Below are 20,770 nucleotides of genomic sequence, written 5' to 3' on the forward strand. Positions count from 1 at the left end.
AAATACCTGTATTATGTGGGAGGACACAGTATAATACTAATTTTCTCCCATATCCCTGTAGAACATTGATCTCCATGCGTTGACAGGCTGGATCCCAGAAAGAGTAGCTATTCGTCTCGAATCAAAAGAATTTAACAAAGACAAGACATTTGCAAGAATAAAAGAACGCTTTCATCGTGGTGATGTATTGGTTACCGTAGCAACAGGACCTCTATCAGAGCAAGATGCAGACAGGGCAGGGCTGGTGTCCACTCATGCGTATGCCATGTTGGATGTCAGGGAATTCAAGGTAATAGATTACGTTATGGCATGATTGTTTAATTTGTATAAAATGCATCCACAGTATGCAGTGAATATATGCTGATCTATAGTTTTAATTGCAAAATACTTACTATCAAGATATGAAGATAGAATTTGTTTCAAATGAGGAGCATAGACCAAGGGATGAATTCAACAGTGTCACATACTAATAAAGGATAAAACGAGTGACTCAACACCTAATTAAAAAGGAGTGATGTGGCACACTGGTTAAGGTCTTTGCATTTGGTGGGTGCGAGAGGACCCAGGTTCTAATGTCCGTAGGACCATAAAAAATCTGCTCTCCCCATGGCTCCTCTGGAAAAGGCTGTGCAGATGATCCATGATAAAAGACCTTGTTACAGTCAGGCCTGATCAGGGTAATAAGCTGATTGTTGGCTACACACACTTGCCTGGCCCGTAAAAATGCCCAACCAGAGAACCAGCTATCTATGGTGACCCTCTTGCTTCACCAGGTCACTTATGCCTGTACGAAGTTTCAGCTGTTTTAACAGCATTAAAATGCCTAGATATGTAAGCTTGGAAAGGCTCTCCAAGCTTACACTTGAATGTAAGACCTAACTCTTATGTTATATGTGATGTGATCAACCAAAATCAGTCGGAACTCGGAAGTATTGATTTTGAGATATAGCCAAACAAAGGAAATATTTCCTTTTGTTTCCTCTTGTTTGGGAAACTCTTTAATTGCTCATATCTCTGGAACTGGTAGTTTAATTTCAATGGAGTTTTCTGCAAAATGCAGCTTTGTAAATGCTTTTTACTATCCTATAAGAAACTGAAAATTTAATATTTCTGGGTTCCGACTGATTTTGCTTGATCATATCACATATATATGCATCTAAATGTTCAATCATAAGTAATGTATGTAATCTGTACAACAAAGAAGGAATGCAAAATGCTACTTGAGTTCAATTAGAAACACGGAAAGTTTCATATATATTTCTTTCTATCGCTAAACAGGGCAAGAAGCTGTTTCAGTTGAAGAATCCCTGGAGCCATCTAAGATGGAAAGGAAGATATTCAGAGAATGACTCGGAGAATTGGACACCAGCTTTGCAAAAGGAACTCAACTTTGACCCCAAGGATGCACAGCAATATGACAATGGTAAAGTTGGCATATGTTTATTGAAATCTGCTTATTTTGTTTTAAAAAAAACCCTGTGCAACCTTCAGTGCTATTAGGCATTCATCACAGTTTTGAATTATCATGTTTTGTCACTAAAAGATGAGGGAATTCTTGTGGAAAGAATCATTGCAATGAAAGAGAGTTAATAATATAGGTATGCTAGGTGAATTCAAATTTCCCATCAAACTGCATCATTTTACATATCAAATTAAAGCCCTTGAGTAAAGAAAGCCAAAACTGAAAACATTTTTGTCATAGCACTTTCCGTAACAAAGTTACATCTTGTCAAAGATTGACTTTCATCAAAAAGATTCTGCTAGCAAAATTCCCCAAAACAGCATTTAGGGGTGTTTCTAGATCTTAGTCTCATGGCGATAGCAGCTTTTTTAATGGAACTGCTATCAAAATCCTCTAAAATTCCATGTGCGACTTGATTATCACCATAAAAAATCATATATTTGGGTCAAGTGAAGTATAGAAAACATATTTATGTAGGTTTCCTTCACCGACCTATTCTCGAAAAAAAATTTCTATGTAAATATGCATTGTGTTTGGGCCCCGGTCTTGGCGAATTTCGCTGACTAGCAAATGTGTTAACTAAGGTTTGCCTGGGATACCTAAATAATACCAGGGTTGTGACACTGGCATTTTAATGCCTATACCACTGATGAGGTCACTTTCATTGGCAGCTGGGAAACTTTTAGCCTAAGATTTGCGTATGTGCTCAGCAGACAATGCTTACGTACTGCTTCACTAGGCTATTGTAGTTGAAATCCATACACCCCCTATGGAAGACATGACCTTAATCTGCCACACTGGGGGTATAGATTTAAAATGGAGTCAATCATTCAGGTAACCCCATATGAAATTCACACTCCCTGTGTGGAGGATTAAGGTCATATCTTCCATGGGGGGTGTATGGATTTCAACTAGAATAGCCCAATGGTGTTACAGACTATTTCATAATGCAGACACTCATTTCAGCCATATGTGACATGATCAAGGGGAATGAGTCAAATGTCGCTAATATTGTTTTTGAGATATTGGCAAAAACAGTGTTCAAATTCTTTTGTTGTAAATTGTTTTCAGCCATTGATAAATTGTTCATAAATCGGTATAACCAGATGACCGATTTTGATGTAGTTTGCATCAAAATGTAGCATTCATAAACTGCCAGAAATTGATTTTTGGCCACTTATCACTTCTGTGGTTGATTCCGTCACATTTATGCTATTCCACACATGCTATTATGTAGTGATTAAAACATGTATTATTGCTGTATTGTCTTATCTACAGGTGTGTTCTGGATAGACCTAGATTCATTGTGCCATTTCTTTGATGTCATTTATCTCAACTGGAATCCTGCCCTCTTCCCACATACATATGTACTCCACAGGTAATTAACTACACCAGGCACAAAAAGAAACTCGTCAGTTATATTCATCCCTGCTGTTCAATAACTTGATAGTTTTGGATTATTTGATAGTTTTGGATTATTCTGAAATATACATGTTGTTAATTGGACTTTGCTTTCTCATTTGATACCCTGTTCGTGAAAAACGAACAAGAATTGACCAAGATATGCCCCTCCAAAGCCTCAAACCTCAAAATCAAAAGTTGCATTTTCAACGATTTTCAATGGGAACGCATAGTTGTATTACACACAAGCACCACGGGCCAATCAATAAATCACACAGTGTAACAGGCACAATTGAATCGTTAAAATTGCAACTTTTCATTTTGGGGTTTGAGAGTTTGGAGGCGCATATCTTGGCCAATTCTTGCTCAATGTTCACTAACAGGGTGTCAAATGAGAAAGAAAAGTCCAATTAACAAAATGTATATTTCAGAATAATCCAAAATTAACAATTTATTGAACAGCAAGGATGAATATAACTGACGAGTTTCTTTTTGTGCCTGGTGTATATGTATCAATAACCCTAGGCCCATAGCCAAGGGATTATTTTTGGGAGAGCGGATTTTTGAAGTGGTCCCTTTTTGAGAGGATTCTGAAGTAGTGGACTTTTTTGGGGTGCTGAACAATATTGTTTGGGTTCTTGGAAGATTTGGGGACATTTTGAGTGATCTGGGGCCATATTTTGGTGATTTGGGATGGAATTTTAGGTATTTTGGGTGGATGTGAGGGGATTTGTTTACCTTGGTGGATTGAGGAGCATCTCCCCCCTCCCTCTCCTCGCACCTCCACATGCTACAGGCATGAGTAACCCTTATAATGATTTGATTATAACCCCATGGCATTTATTTCACATGGAGCACAGTGACGCAACAGTGCAGGCTTTAACTAATAATCACAAGGCTCTAGATTGGAGGCCTGGCATTGCTCTCTTAGGCAAGGCCCTTTACTTCTATGGCCTCACCCAGGTGTACAAGCTGTATCAAAAAGATTGGTACCCATCATTTTTCATTGCTAACAAATGAGTACCATCAAAATTCAGCATTAGATCCAAATAATTTGTATCAATTGTATAACAAGTCATAAACTGTTCATCTCACAGAGTATCCCATGTTTGAAGAGACAGCTTTTCAATAAACATCAAAATTGATGGTACCAATCATTTCGAAACAAACTGTATAATAGATTCTGGTAATATGTTAGGAATGTAAACATGTTTCGTTCTGCAGGAAAAGAGGCAAACCCGCAGCATGTAATACCGAAGAATCTTGCCTCAACTTGGAAGGATACAAAATGTGCACTTCAACCTGTACTAACAGTTGCTCCATCATAATATGCACCTTTTTGAAAAGCTTTATTCCAAGTTATATTGAATCATTCCATTTGAAGGCCACACTCCCCCTGTGGAAGATTTTGGAAATATATTCCACAGGAGGAGTATGGATTTCAAATGGAATTAGCACATTAACCAACTTGATTGAAACTTGCTCTCCCTCTGTGGATATTTCAGATTGAATCATTCTCAGAGGGTGAGAGGGTGTATGAAATTCAAATGGAGCTGCCCAATGTGTTCATTCCATTTATTAAAATAAAATTTATATTCCCCATTTGAAAGATATTAGGGTTAGTATGGATTTCAAATGGAATAGACTAAATTTGTAAACAATCCACCAGAAAGTTATAAGTACTCTTCACCAAACGGTAACTTTTTGTAACAATGATGTTGTTGTTTATACGTTTATGTTAAATGCTTATTATAGTTCATGGAATGCCGCTGAAGGTCCCAAGAAGGATAGCTACAACATAGGTAACAATCCCCAGTACAGACTTGATGTGAAAGGTCCAGGAGCTACTTGGATATTATTATCAAGACATATTACAGACAAGGTGAGTGCAATAAAAAAAAATGCCATAATTTATAGCGTGCTATGCACAGACATAAATCCACAAGCCTCGGCACAGTTTACAGGAATTCCCTAACCACTGTGGGGCAAGACACACCAAAAAACCATTTGGCAACAATCAGGGACTTGCAGCCAAGGAACATACACCCTATTTGAACCACAATAAGCCATCACAGCCAGGAACAGTTCCTCAAGTTCTCACACATGTAACTAAGTCCAAGCAGTCAAGTTAGCTCAATCGATAAGGCGTTTGACTATGGTGCGAGAGGTTGTGGGTTCAAACCCCAACAGTGGTTATTAAGCTCTCTTGTAAAAAATTGAGTTAGCTTGAAATTCCCCTGGACAAGGAACTTACTGCGAATTGTCTCGTTGTAACCTGTACGGAACTCAGGGAGCTGATCCTGGCTGCAAGGGCTATTGTGAAATGTTTAGGGTATGCGCTTCTTAGCTGCAAGTCCCTGTGTTGTTGTTTAATGGTTTATGGAATGGAATGATGTAGGCTGTAGTGGTCAGCGGCAACCTGTAAAGTATGCTGAGTCTTGTGGATCAACGTCAACGTGAGACAAGGTATATTTTCTTATTGTTAGTTGCTGCATGTTAATAAATATAATAAATATTAATGAGATTATTTACACATTTTCCCCCCAGGATGACTTTGCAGATAACAAGGAATTCATCACCTTGCTTGTGTACAAAGGAGGAAAGAAGGTGTTCTATCCAAGTAAGAAATCAATATGTGACGTCATCAAGCTAAATGAGTTGGAATCATTAGAAAGTGAATTTGGATAGAGTGGCAGTTGACAGGGGGGTATTTTGTTTCTTTTGTTCAATTTCGCTTATGAAACTGTACAGAATTTCGCGAAGCCAAATAAGGCAGATCGTAAACAGTGCAGCTCATTATAATAAATTAAATAATGTAATCGCATCATCAATGTTTGGGAAAATCCAAATCCTGGGCAAATCAAGCTATCTCTCAAATGGCAAATATTGACTTGCCAGTACAAACCAAAGGGCAGTTCAATTCTCTGCATGTGAACCCAGGTCTACCAAATATTATTTTTCTTTGCTCTTTTGAGTCAGTGTTGCAGCTTGTTTTATCGCCAATTGTAAGTTTTTAGTGTAAAGTTGAGTCATATTTTATTTTTTCATCAGGTAGCACTGCCAAGTTAACAGTTGATATGCATGAGCCAAATTGTTGTGATGTGATAATTCAATGGTAAAACGTGTTGTCTGAGCCATGTTGCACTAGAGTGAAGCTCATGAGGTTTACAAATTTCAAAGTGTGCATGCCCAGACTGCCAATCTAAATTCAGTACAGTGTCAATGGAGCAGTATTGTTAACGCTCACTATACTGTATATCAGAGAAGTTCACACTTTTTTAGGGTTCTAAAACCGCACTATAATCACAACAGCGAGACAAGTTTTTGTTTGATTCAGATGTGTGGCTAATTCTGGTAGTGTTGCTTCACAATATGTTATAGATCTGTTAAAAATTAAGCTAAGATCCCACATTTTTCTTATTGCTGTGTGATAAAATGTATAACTTATCTGTCCCTATTCACAGATGAGCCTCCTCCTTACATAGATGGCACTAGGATCAACAGTCCACATTACTTAACCAAGATGGTGATACAAGATAAAGGCACTACCAGCTTTACTATTATCATATCACAATTTGAGAAGAGTAACACCATACATTACTCACTGAGGGTGAGTAACCAGCACCTGTCTTTGTGTAAATTATAAGGAGACTTGATAAAAAAATATGTTTTACTGGCAGACAGAATGTTGGTCGGTTGTGATTTATTTATTTATCTATTTTTTTTAAAGGCTAAAATGACCCTAAATTATCACTGAAAGCTTGAAAAATTTGGCAAAAATTTGATTTTTCAAAACATTTTTCAAATGTTTGTAGAATATTTGCAAACATATTTTGAAAATGTTTTGAATTTTTTTCAAAAACTTTCCAGTCAAAATCAATAATTGTTGCTGATTTGACATGATTTTAGCAAGATTAAAAAAAAAGAAAATCTCCCAAAACGCACAATCTGGGTCGGTTGGGCCAGTAAATAGTTTTTTTTGGGTTTTTTTTTGTCGCCTACCCAAGAAATATAAAGTGAGAATAAGGACTTACTGGGAAATCTACCATATTAGATTATGTAAATTAGTACCAACAGTTCCAATATTTGTTTTTAGTGTACCCTTTTTTTTTCTTTACAAGATCAAGTGATACTTGGTATATTATAGAGTAGGTGTGTTCCACAGTTGTAGGGTATTAGCACTTAAACACAAAAGTGATATGACTAAGAAGGACCTTGATTTTTCCAGCTTATTAGGCAAGAACAGTTGGAAGCAAATTACTGCAACCTGACTTACAAGGAATGGGTTGGAAACCTGGCTTTTTTTTTTATCATATCTCACTATGATTTGTTACAAAATCATGAAATAAATCGCTCATTCTACAAAATCCGGTGCCAGTAGCCTTTTTTCCATTCTTTGGTCCACAAACACTTTGTCGAGCATTTAGGGCATCAAATATGTTGTTTTCCTGGTAGAACCACCGAGATCTACACGGACATATATAGTTTCCATACTTTAAATGCTTTCTTCAGCCTGATTAACCCTTGCAAAGGCTCCAAAATCGCTAAAAATGCGTTTCCACTGCTCAAGTGTCACATCTAACCCTGAATATTTTCTTTGAATAAATGCGATTTCTTTACATATTTGTTGTTTTTTAATTAGATAACACACCATCATATTGTTTATCAACATTATTTTTTAGTCATTAAAACGTCTTTGTGTAATTCTAAAATAAATTGCACTTTCCACCAAAACGCTGTGAGCTACGTTACCCTTTTTAACACACGTTATTGGAAAGAAGTAAAACAGAGGTATCAATGTAATTTGCGGTTTTTGAAAGGAAACACTCATAGGTTTTAAAAATCACAGTAAAAATTGTGATGCTGTAGCATTTTTGGCCAATAAATGTTGTAAACATTGAAATTTCGACCGACCATGTTAAGATTGGTGAGCTACGTTACCAGGATTCTATAGTATGCACTTGTATTACATGTACTTCCTAATAATATGTGAAAGCTACCAGTGGTCGAACCCCATTTATATTAGAATTAACCGACATAAAGTTCTAACGTTCGCAAATCACATTAAAAACATTAAAAACCAGTGAACTACGTTACTGTGAGCTACGTTACACACTCATTTACGCATCTTCAAAACTTCTATGAAATGGTGAAATCTGTTTTACATTTCACTCAAGTGATCTTTAGTTTGCTTTTTATGACCTTGGATTGAGTAAAACCAGCCCATTTTGTAGTCGGTAACGTAGCTCACATTACATTGAGTTTTAGTGTTAAAAACATCATGACTTCCTGAAAGAAAAATATGCAAGTGGTGTTGGCAATTTTTTACATCTGAAAGTAGTGATACATTTACTCTTAAAAAACACAAAAAGCAGGTCTTTTTGAACAACTTTTATTTTTTCAATTTTTATAGTGGATTGGCACCGGATTTTGTAGAATGAGCGAAATATTATGATCCTTCCAATCATGAACTTTTACCCAATTCATATATTATTTTATGTTCCTATTAACATTTGGCAAATGTGTTTGTTTTTGCAGGTTTTCAGCACTTCCGAGTTCAAGCTGAGCAAAGTTCCTGAACCGTACACTCATACCAAATCAGTAAGTATCACAGCAAAAGTTGTGTTTTTGGTTACTTCATGTTTGTTTGATGTACAGTATACACAGTTATTTTGAAAAGGGTTTTATTTTGGCATATTTCAGAAGTGGTTGTGGAGGCGCAAAGTACATAATTGCATAATTGGTATATTCAGGCCCACAGCCAGGAGATATTTGTGGGAGGTGCAGCAGGTGCTTGTCACGTATGGCGCTGGATGCTATTTTGGTCAGTGAGAACAGACCGGCAACATTGGTTTCAGGGCCAAATTGCTGCTGCTGAGTTGCTTACCGATTATTGGTGACTGCTGCTCGCATTTATTTGCATGCGTGAAACAAAAGCATTTTTTAGACTTTATTTGCCAATATTTCAAAATCAATATGTGACCAGCTCCAACGAAACCTGGAACAAGTCACCAGACATGTTTTTGAGTTATAGGCCTTAAAAGATGACATTCCCATAACAAATTTTGGAATTCTTAATTTAATGGTATTTGACTGTGGGACTAGGTGGGCTTTCAAATCCTTGAAAGAACTTATTAAAAAAGTAGTCTTTGTCAAAGACCTTGCGATCCATACCGAGGGGCAAGGGGCGAAGGCGCCACAGCGAGCGAAGTGAGCATAGATGGCGCTCCCATTACAGGGCTCCAGGCAAAGCCTTGTTGAAAGGCTAATTAAAAAGAGGTTTATTTAATCAATACCGTATTTCGTCAAATAAACGCCCCCGGGGGCGTTACATTTTCCCAAAGGGGGGCGTTTATTAGAGGTCATTTTTAGCACGACAATTCCCGTTAAAATCATTAGGTAAGCTTAAAAGTCACGCTAAAATGACGAACTATGACCTTTTGACACTGACTTTTGGTTCACTTCCGGGTTATTTTCGCAATTATTGACGCTATTATCAACCATGTGTGCAACTTGGTAAGCTTACTACACAAGATAGCATGGAAATATCGGAATCTTTGAAACATCTTGGTTGAAAAAAAAAGTGGTGGGGGCGTTTATTTGAGGGGGGACTATTTGACGAAATACGGTAAATAACAGTTGAACTATGATAATCACTATTCAATCCTATGTACGGCAGGAAACCAATTGGCCCATTACTGAGAATAGCAATTAGGCAAAAATATCAAGGTGTCATTTACAAAATTATCCAAATCATGAAATGTCAAAAATGTGACTTGTTCCTGGTTTTGTCAGAATGGGTCACATATTAGAGACATCTGACTCATTTCCCTTGATCGTGTCACATTTGGTGTTTTTAAATCTTCTCTGGATCATAGGGTTGTTGATGTGACATGGCATCACTTCATTCAGGATATGAATTCCATTAAAATGTTTGAAATTACTTTTCCAGTTCACAGGTCAATGGAAGGGAAAGACGGCAGGTGGATGTGCCAACAACAGAGAAACCTTTGATAACAACCCTATCTATCAGGTGGACCTGAAGGATAAGTCGAAACCAAACTATCTCCTGGTGGATCTGAAAGGACCTAGGTAAATACAATGTCTCCTATTAACTCAGTTGTGTCTTTTGTGTCGATTGTCGACCCCCTGAAATCACCCGGTTACATAAGAATATCTATTTCACTCACAAAAATTCCTTTGACACAGAACTCGTTGCATATTCACAGATTATAATAATGCATGAATACTGTTATGTTTATCATGCTATTATATCATATGTCATCATGTGGAGTGGTTATCAACTTATGACTTCTCATATGGTCACAAAATGCATTTAGTTGTCAACACAGGTATTGGTATTAAAACCAGATATAGCCAGAAATGATTTGCTGATGAAGTTCAAGTGTAATTTATATTGTGTGTATTTATCAAGAGTAATACCTTATCTTACTTTACCTTACCTATCCTCTTCGGGCCCTGTGGCCCATAAGGCTGCAAGTCTTTGGCTATTGGCTTGGCTTGGTTCCATGACCTTCACCCCAGCCATATCCAACTTTCCTTCTGGCTTCTGGACCCCAGGAAAGTGCTGCCATGCAGTGACTGTTGTCATCCATCCTTAGCACATGGCCAATCCATTTTCAGCTCCTCCTCTTTACTTCATCAATATTGTCCAGTTCATTTTGGTTTTCTTTAGTAGGTCATTGTTTGATATGACATATGGCCCTAAGACATTTAAATTAGAAAGTGTCCAACTTCCTTTTATCACTATCATTGATTTTCCAAATTTCACAGCCGTATAGCAATACTAACAATACCGAAAATTTTCCCAAGAGTGACGCTGTGGTAAGAAAAATGTAGTGTATTTGTAAATTGAAGTGAAATATAAATTTGAATATGCCAATTAACTTGAGCTCATCACTGTATTACTTGTACAATTTGTAACATTTATTCTTTTTCATTATTGGTAGGGATTACCATGTTGGTTTTGAAATAGTTGCCGTAGCAGTTGAAGGACCGGGAGAACAAGTCACTAAATTGATGAGTGGGGATTACAGGTCAGTCATTTGAAGTACTGGTGCAAGCATTTCAAATGTTGAGCAAACACTGTGTGTCACACATTTGTTGACCATTTTGTACATTTCTCTTTCTTTCAGGGGAAAATGTCTTTTCATAGGCTGTAGTGCTGTTTTAAAAGTGAAATGGTATGGGTATGGGGGGCAGAAAAATTAAATGGAAAAGTGCCCCTCTTACGAAAAATGAAAGAGAAAATCGGGAAGGAATGAAAAGGGGTAAGGAGCCCGTTTCCCACCAAAATTTGCCGCGATAATGGGCCTAAATAGTGTCAAATACCAATTTTTGTGCGCTACTTTGTACTTCTTTGGAGGCTCGAAGACTTACAATGTACAGTCTCTCTAAACAAGCTACATAAAGTATATAGCCCACCAATATTACCGGGTCAAAATGATGCAACCGGGAAACTTTTTTTGTCTTTTTTTTTTATGTCAAGACATATCAAGGCATTAACAGCTGTTATCGTTATGATAAAGCTGACGGGGTTGGCGCCTAGATAGCTATTAACCTCCTTTTTGAAGCTGTTCCGTTTCACAATTCCAGGAATGTGAGGCGGGAGTGCATTCCATATGCGGGCTGTAGATGGAATGAAAGACCGCTCATGACTAACCAGGTTAGATCTTGGAATTTGAACTGCAAGGTCATGAGATCTAACTGAGCGGCGAAGGCGAGGGTCAGTCTGGAGCTGGTCCGGAAGTAGTTGGCATAGTAATTCAGGGGCATTTTCGTAGAAAATTTGATGGAACATAGTGGTGGCACCTACTGTTCTACGGTGAGCCAAAGGCTGAATTTAAAGAGAGGAAAGTTCTTCTCCAGGGAGATCGGTGATGCGAGCAGCATGCCTCTGGACTGCATCTGCACCCCTGGGTCCAAACCGTCCCAAACAATTTGGAATGATCCCGTCCGATTCAGACCTATTATATTAATATTTCATATATTATTTGTTGAGACAGGCCCGTTAAAACTCTGCGATAACTCACCCCCGAATGCCCAACCTGTCATGATTCCCAGATCTGCGCTGACCTGTAGATTTCAAACATTTTAAAATCCGGTCTGGGCTATCTTGGATTTGCAGGTTGCACTACAGGGTATTACTTAGCTATTTCTTCTGACAGATGCATACCTTTAGTTATTTTCCAAAATTGCAAAAGGGTAACATCCCTGGCTTGCATCTGTCCAACCGACCCTAACTACACATTCATAATTTGTATCATTTGCATCAGGAGAGGCTTCAGTATTCTACAACTTGACAGAATCCCAGGAGGTACATACAATATCCGACCAACAACCTTCTCTGCAGGCCAAGAAGGACCGTTCTTCCTCACTTTGTCAGCGTCATGTCCCATCAAGACTGCACATTTGCAATAGCAATATTATGGTAAGAGGAATAACATGTGGACAGCTAGCTGCCTTCTCTGTGAGTCTGGGAAATATCATGATTGGTTTGTAGTATATGTATGGTATTGCACAAGATGGCACATCTGCAATACCACATAATATCGGATGCATTACTACATGAACCTGTGTAATATCTGGAAAGCTAGCTACCTTCTCTGGAAGCCAAAGAAGATCTTTGGTATAGTTTCTGTATAACACATCTACTTGTTCACATCGGTAGTGACATATATGCATATTTCGCTGGCCGCAGTAGTGAATTGTGTGCGTAAAGTTAATAGCACAGAGCGTACACTCAGGCATACAAAGATGGTTTGTCGGCATGCTTGCGGCACAACTGCGCAACAGCCTTGACATCACTACCGAACTTGAAACAAATCAATGGATAATGATGGCGCTTTTGCCCACAAGCAGACAATGAAGTCGAGACCCATCTTCATATTGTCAGTGTCTGCTATTGAAGATGCTGCATCTAAGATCTAAGTGGAAACAGGTGCAGTGATGTGTTGACACGACAACTTCACTAGGCCAAGCAATGGGCTATTCTATGTAAATTCCATACACCCCCTATGGAAGAGGTTACTGTAATCTCTCATACAGGGGATGTAGATTTCAAATGGAGTCGCCCATTCATTTGAAATTCACACCCCCCTGTGTAGAAGATTAAGGTCATGTCTTCCATAGGAGTGTATGGAAGAGCCCAGTGGAAACAGGTTTAGTGATGTGTTGATATCAACTACTTCACTAGGCCAAGCAATGTATACAACATTGAGCAATATGCTGCACACAAAATGTAGGGAAAATACTTGTACAGATGAAGAAATTTGTTCTGTGTATTTTGATACTTCAAATTAAACCAATATAACTTGATAAATTTATGTAAGATATGGTCATAAACATGACAAAGGGTGAGATTTTAAAAGTAACAAATTTGTTCATTTGCATCAAGTCAGTCCTCCTTGTTGTATCTGTTGCAGCTAATTGCAGTATGATTGTTTATTTAAGAGCATTTATGCTATGTTCACTGTTTGAATAATCAGGGGAAATGCAACGTTTGTCATTGTTGATGTTCTACCATTTGTACATGCGAACACCAAACATCTTTAACCCTACCGTACCCTGACTGAAACACACTAAAGCTCACTATGAAAACCACTGCTCATGCATGTATTCCATGTGATGTGATTAAGCAATCAGTCTGCGTCACATATACCCAGGGAATCGTTGGCCAGGCCAGCGAAACCCCTGTGGCTATCGGTTGGTGATTGTGTGCTTGGTACGTGAGGGGTCGTAAAGTTTGAATCCTGGGGGTAGCAAGTGACTTCTTTGTTCATTTCTCTCCTTTTTTGTTTCCTTTTTCCCTTCCGATAGCTAAAAACTGTGGGTTGGGTTAGGGTTAATTGGTCAAATGTATCAAATATGTTCCAAATAAGATACATGTGCAGTATACTGTGATGTATAACCCAGACCACCCAGAATAGTAGAACATATATTATTCAGTAACCAGAGATGCCACTTTCCAGGTTTTAACCTGAATTCAGGTTTTTTGGGTGTCCAAATTCACATGTTTTTATTTATTTTCAGGCTGTTTTGGGGCTTTTGGGCCTGCGTTCACATGCTTTTTCAGGGTTTTCTCACAAATTTCAGGTTTTTTCAGGGAACCTGACTGGCATCTCTGAGTAACACAGATCAGAATTATCTTATCTCGCAGTCCTACTTAACCTATGGATACCCATTAAATGGTGCTAAACATGTTAAGGAAATTAGCTTACGTTTTTTGTACAATATGTGTCTTACTGATGAGTAACAGTAGTACTGTAAAGGTTGACATTTTAAAGCTTATTTATTTTTGCGTTCCAAGCAGCCACCGCAAAAATAACACACAAATGTATTCCTTTTGTGTGTAGATCATTGTCATGGTCAAAAGAGATAACAGACCGCGTACCACTAGTCAAAGTCTCTGCATCACCCAATAATGAGGGCCAATTGTTCCATGAAATGCGACAGGCAAGACTGCTATGCATTTACCGTATATTTCTATGGTCTATTGCGTAATCAGGAAGGCATGCAACGCTCTATCGCGTATACACGCAATGCTGTCGTGATTGTCAGACATGGCACGATCAGACAATCGGCCCTCATGAATATGCGAGAACTCACAGCATACAGTGCACAGGGACTTTGACTGGTTGTACGCAGTCTGTTACTCTTTCGTCCATGGTCATTGTATTAAAGGAAGCTTAGAATTGCAAAGTTAGAAGGGAAAAAGTTAAAAAATTTGGAAAGTGTAAAAAATAATTGCATGATGAAATTTTCACTTAAGTATTACTTCATGAGTAGCATGACCATGCAGAGCCTATTTTCATTTACCTGTGCACATTTGGGGATGCTGTTATACTACCTGCTTCTCCATGTGTAGCATTGGGTTATTCCTGTTGAAATCCTTACACCCCCTATGGAAGACATGACCTTAATCTCCCACACAGGGAGTGTAGATTTCACATGGAGTCAACTCATTCAGGTAACCACATTTGATATTGCAACTCTCCCAAAATGTTCTTCCTATAATGTTGGAATATAATTGTAGAATTTCTTCTCGTGGCAATACTGAAATTTTCAGGTGCAGCACAAATATAGGAAGAAGAAAGATGAACTGCAAGTGATCTGACGGTCACAAAATGGGGTTCAGGAAAAGATTGAGAATCTTGAGAGATTTCTCTTTGCTGTGATGCTGGTTATTGGCAATTCCAGTTGAAATCCATACACCCCCTGTGGAAGACATGACCTTAATCTATTACATAGGGAGTGTGAATTTCAAATGGGATTATGTGAAAAGGGGATTCCATTTGAAATTTACACCCCCTGTGTGGGAGATAAAAATCATATTTCCATTCCATTGGTCGGCATGACGTCACTTGCGATGGATCGCTTCATCACATTGGTTGTTTTTGCCGGAATTTGGCTGTTCCATCTCATGCCCTGTGACACGAAGGGGGACACTTATCGTTGCACTCATTGGGAGAAATCTCAAAACATTCATTAAATAAATAATAAACAATTCAAAAAGTTCAATTTCTTACCTGGGGAATAAACTCCCAATAATTACAAAAGGAAAAGCAAATTGGTGTTTGGCTGGAACTGAAAGGCCCTGTACAAACCAATAGGGATTTCTTAAGGGTGTCACCTTTGACAGACATGAGAAATGGGTAAGTGTATGAATTTCACCTAGAATAATCATTGGATTGGATACCAGGGAAAATTGAGAGAAATGTTTAAGCAGACAGCAAATTTTATTTTCTGAATGTGTACAAATTGTAAATTAGAATATAATGTTGTGAAATGTTTAATTTTATTCAGAAATTTTATTCATCAGTACTAGATAATTATGATCTTAAATGATTATATGAATAGAAAGATTTATTTACGTGGGGTTATGATTCTGTCACTTTTGAATATTGAAAGATGTTTTATAAAAATGGCTACATGGATCTTGGAATTTAACAAGGAATTCAGATGCACTCTAGAAAAAAGACATAACATAATTTATGTCATTGATGGTTCCCGAGGTAAAGAGCATATCATTCTAGGCAATCACTATAGAAAAATTATTAAATTCGTGTACATCGTGGAACATTCAACTACGCTTGTTACTCCACGACTAATCATGCTAATACACAAGCATACAGCGCTACTCTATGCGTCCATATTGCGAGGTTATCTGCATACAACAGCTTACTATGCACAGCCACGCAAAGAGTATGTTCCACGATGTACACAAATTAAGTAATTTTTCTATAGGCGTGTAGGGTTTTTTTGTGACGTAACTTCCATTGCTTATCAGAAAAGCAATTGCCGATGTCTGATCAATAAGTCTCTAAGGTGCCATAGCATCAAGTCGCAAGTAGTTGACTTGAAGACAACTTTGTTGATACGTCGCTGGCCACGACGGGACGCTGATAGCAATTGTGAAAACGCTACCAGCATTTGATTAATAGTGATATCAGGGGTGTGATTCAAAGCTTGTGAAATGTCCTGAAAGTTGTAGAAAATCCTAAAAAACAGTGTGAAATTGGGCTAAGATACCCCAAAATAGGCTAAAAATCAATACAATTTTTTAAATTTTGGCCACAAAATATCCTGAAATTAGGAAAAATCCTGAAGAATCGCACCCATGTGATATTTAAAACAGCTAGCATGATATGCCCTTTACAGTACAAGTATCAAAATTAGGGGTATTTGTATTTTAAGGTGGTACTACACCACTGATAAATTTTGTGACTAATTTTGCATTTTTCTCAAAAAATAACTACACACTGGTAACAAAAGTCATGTATATTATAGGGGCAAGGAATCCAATTGAATACCTGAGTGGAAGAAGGGCCCAACTCCCATTTTTTTTTACAAATATGAGTTAGACCCAGCATTTAATTGCCAGCAGACTGTTCTTCCTTGTGTGTGAAAGATGAGCCAAAATCCACTCTCTAAATAGTCTTCCACGTCCACTTAATCATGGTTTTCATGGAAGAAAGGCCCTTCTTCCACAAATATTGGGTTAAGGGTGGTCTGAACCCTGGAATTATGGAAACTTTCGGGCCTCATAACTGCTAAATTATTAGTCTAAAGAATATAAAAGTATACATTTTTAGAATGGAAATGACTTGATGAATTCATCTGTGAGGTCCAATTTGGGCTAAAATGCTCATTTTGGAAAATCACAAAAACAGGTTTTTGGCCCAAATTTTTCACATAGATAACAAAAAAAATTTTGGCCAAAATTTTTTTATTAATTTTTAAAAACTAGATAAAAATATCTAGGGACCGTTTTTTCATTTTTTTGAATTTTGACCAACTTCACCAAAAATATTTGAAATTTGGGCTAAAATCAGGCTTTTTTATGATTTTTTTTGAAAATTTTGCATTTTTTGACTATTTTTGGTGCTAATTTTCTTATAGTTGGTCAAAATTCAAAAAAATAAAAAAACATTCCCTAGATATTTTTATCTAGTTTTTAAAAATTAATAAAAAAAATTTTTTGGCCAAACAATTTTTTTGTTACGTTGCGTGAAAAAATTTGGGCCAAAAATCCTGTTTTTGTGATTTTCTAAAAATGAGCATTTTGGCCCAAATTGACCTCACAGATGAATTCATCAAGTCATTTCCATTCTAAAAATGTATACTTTTATATTCTTTAGACCAATAATTTAGCAGTTATGAAGCCCGAAAGTTTCCATAATTCCAGGGTTAAGACCAACCTTAAAGAGGAATTTTGTTCATCCATGGAATCTGCTTTTCTCTACAAACTTTCTTGCTAACATATTACATGCTTCAAATTGTACAATTAATGGATAATTACCAAATTTCTGTAGCTATTTATAACACATCTGCTTTATACGGAACTGGCACTTGCAGTATATTAGTGGAAGGGCCCAACTCCAGCTCGTATTACGACCTGAACTGTTGCCAAAGAAACATATATAATTTCGAATGCATGTAATACTGTATGTTCATGTATTAAACGTCCCCTGAAGATGAAAACAATCTGTCTATAAAACTTTTCCAAATATTAAGTTTTTTCTTAATATCTCAAAAACAGTTTTATCGGGAGTTGGGCCCTTCTTCCACTCAGGTATTCAATTACTTCACTGAAATTTCAGTGATTCAAGACAAGTGGTTCATTATAGGCCTATATGTTATGAAATGAAGTACATTCTAGCGGTTACCAGCATGTTATTATTTTTAAGAAAAATACAAAAATTGTCACAAATTTATCAAGGGATGTACAGTACCACCTTAACATATCTTAAATAATGTGTGGAAAGTGCAGTATTTTAATTCTGTGGAATTTCTGTAATAAATACCTGATACTCTTCGCATTGCTACCTACAGTGAGTGTGCAAAAATGCCATCAAGTTTCCTAAATCCGACTTGCTCCATGTCACCATTTACAATGTATTCAACACAGGGTGTTAGCTAGCCACCCACCACCTGCCATTTTGGATGGGCAGTTTGCTCTGGGGACAGGATTAATTTATTAATGCATATAACATATGCTATATTCTACATATAATGTTTGAATAAGTTCTGTGAACTCAAAACAAGACCAGACTTATAAATCAAGACTACAGCAATAGCTATTTGAACTGACTGAACCCCATAAGGTGCAGAGGTCTGGTTTATGTTTTCAGGGTCAAATTTTGGATAGGCAGTTTGAAAATGACAGACACTTGTCAAATCCTAGATAACAACCCTGATTCAACACCATCTCTGCCAAATATGGATGATCCATCAGATTTGATATTATTGGAAAGCACATAATTTTATTGTGATCATTGCCCATGTCAAATATTAGGAATGAGAAGTGGTTTGTTTGAATTTCCAAGCAACAATGTGTCTTAAAATGGGGAAACCCATATATTATTTATGCAGTATTCTTTGGGGCTTTCAGATGGACATTTATAGCTCTGGTATCAAAAGGGATTAAAAATACAGCAATGAAACAAGTGGATGTCAAGAGCATACAACCAAGGTGGAAAAGGCATTTGATGCAATGGAAGCATCATTTAACAGAGTCCATACACAAGATTGAGCAAAATCTTGGATATAAAGATGGTGAACCTGTCATGTCTGTGGCATCCATACTTACGTGTACAAATATTAAATATACATGTATAAGTGACACGATAAAAAGCAAAAACAAGCAGCTTTATTTGTTATGAAATTCATATTTATTCATCCACATTTCTTCATTTTATCGTAAGCAAAAGAGTTTTTAACCTTCAACATGAAGATTTTACATGTCCATGTAAATTGATAACATTATTTGCTTAACAAGATTTGATTTGTACTATTTATGATGGTAAGGGCATTCGTACATGGCATTGAAGATTAACATGTACAAAAGTTATGCTACTATGTTTTGTCTTTTAATATTTGCAAAGAACATTGCTGTGGAAAATGAAGTGTTTTATGGTGGAAAATGAAGTGTTTTATGGTGTAAAATCCATATGTTATCTTTTCAGTTTTATTCTAATAGGAAAAACATACAGTACAGTTTACACTATAGAATTAAACCGGAGAAGGTTGTCTTTTGATCGTCACATGTTGGGTCTTTAATAATGTACCTCTGGCCTGTTTTAGAAAAGATGGCCATCATAATAACGATACAATCAAAAACACATTTACAGTTTTAGTTTGCCTGGTACCCAGTGAAGCAATGCACAACTTGATTCAGAAGTACACTATTTGCCCTACCATGATAGCCATGCAAAGATGCAAACATGGAGGAGTCCACCTTCCCCAGTCTTATCTCTATTCGCTACTTGCACGGTTCCGCCATTATGCACTATGTGCGGGGAGAGCCTCGAACTGGCAGGATACATGAAAGGAAGAATTATGTAACCTTACACAGAACGTTATGACTAGTTCAATTCCCATTCATGTATGCTGCCAGTTCGAGGCTCTCCCCGCACATAGTGCATAATGGCGGAACCGTGCAAGTAGCGAATGGTTTACACTCAAAGGTATACATGTAGGAAGCCAGAATAGATAGAGTCCATTTGGCTTTCTCATCAAAGGTGGTGTATCTGTAGGGTGCGGTTACTTTATGTTGCATCATGAGCTATAGATGTACCGCCTGTGTATCATGCGTAGAAGCCAAATTGACTATTATAGAGAACTGTGTGAAATCGTTTACCGCACTATGAACACACAAATTCTACACTTTCCATGCCCATAAATAAATATCTTCACAAAAAGGATGTCTGTCATTGTTTTTAACATTTGGTTTAGAAAATGTAAAATTTAAATGATTATAAATCATTTCTGAAGAAAGGATCCAAGATGCTAAGATTAGCAAAATTTCTAAAGCATGTTTACGTCACCTTGACCATGAAATATTCACTTAAAGTTGCTACCAATAAATGAGAAAGAAATCAAATTTCCAAGTGTATGCACCAATTTCCATTCATTCATTTCAGTCTTTCCAAGATTTGGATTTTATTTTTACAAATGAGGTATCAAATTACAGATATCAAAATTCTGCATGATATATCCATATCCATTTTAATGGTTTTTTAATTCATCAGGTAAAACACTTCTCCCAGTGAAATACTTAGACTTTCTTTTTGTGTGATGTTTATATAACAACATATAATGGTACAAATATGCAAGTAGTAATTATGGTTAAGGTTCATGCCTGTATTTTACAGACCGGAGTGTCCATCTCTCTTTTGAAGCAACTTGGTGGTCAGACTCCATGAAGTAGTAGTATACTAGTATACATACTTATTTTCTTGATGAACGACATTTGTAATTTATTTCCAAAAATTTACATTTTTTAAATAACATTTGTCACATTGTATAATACTTTACAAATTGCATGATATAAAAAACATTTTGAGTGTACATCTCCATTATGACAAATAAAGTACTGCAATATTT

The 20,770-nt window shown here is 37.0% G+C and overlaps 1 protein-coding gene across 1 annotated transcript in view; it reads left to right on the forward strand.

Moving 5' to 3' along the window:
* Positions 1 to 12,304, forward strand: part of LOC140143372 (calpain-7-like) — a 28,438-nt gene extending 16,134 nt beyond the window's left edge. Inside the window, exons 11-20 of the mRNA XM_072165226.1 lie at positions 62 to 289; positions 1,279 to 1,423; positions 2,741 to 2,840; positions 4,619 to 4,745; positions 5,411 to 5,483; positions 6,328 to 6,473; positions 8,402 to 8,464; positions 9,816 to 9,955; positions 10,834 to 10,920; positions 12,160 to 12,304. Of these exons, the coding sequence (XP_072021327.1) occupies positions 62 to 289; positions 1,279 to 1,423; positions 2,741 to 2,840; positions 4,619 to 4,745; positions 5,411 to 5,483; positions 6,328 to 6,473; positions 8,402 to 8,464; positions 9,816 to 9,955; positions 10,834 to 10,920; positions 12,160 to 12,304 (1,254 nt within the window). The remainder of the gene's footprint in view (positions 1 to 61; positions 290 to 1,278; positions 1,424 to 2,740; positions 2,841 to 4,618; positions 4,746 to 5,410; positions 5,484 to 6,327; positions 6,474 to 8,401; positions 8,465 to 9,815; positions 9,956 to 10,833; positions 10,921 to 12,159) is intronic.
* Positions 12,305 to 20,770: the final 8,466 nt, after the last annotated feature.

The sequence above is a fragment of the Amphiura filiformis genome, unplaced genomic scaffold, assembly GCF_039555335.1.
Source record: "Amphiura filiformis unplaced genomic scaffold, Afil_fr2py scaffold_21, whole genome shotgun sequence".
Classification (NCBI taxonomy): domain Eukaryota; kingdom Metazoa; phylum Echinodermata; class Ophiuroidea; order Amphilepidida; family Amphiuridae; genus Amphiura; species Amphiura filiformis.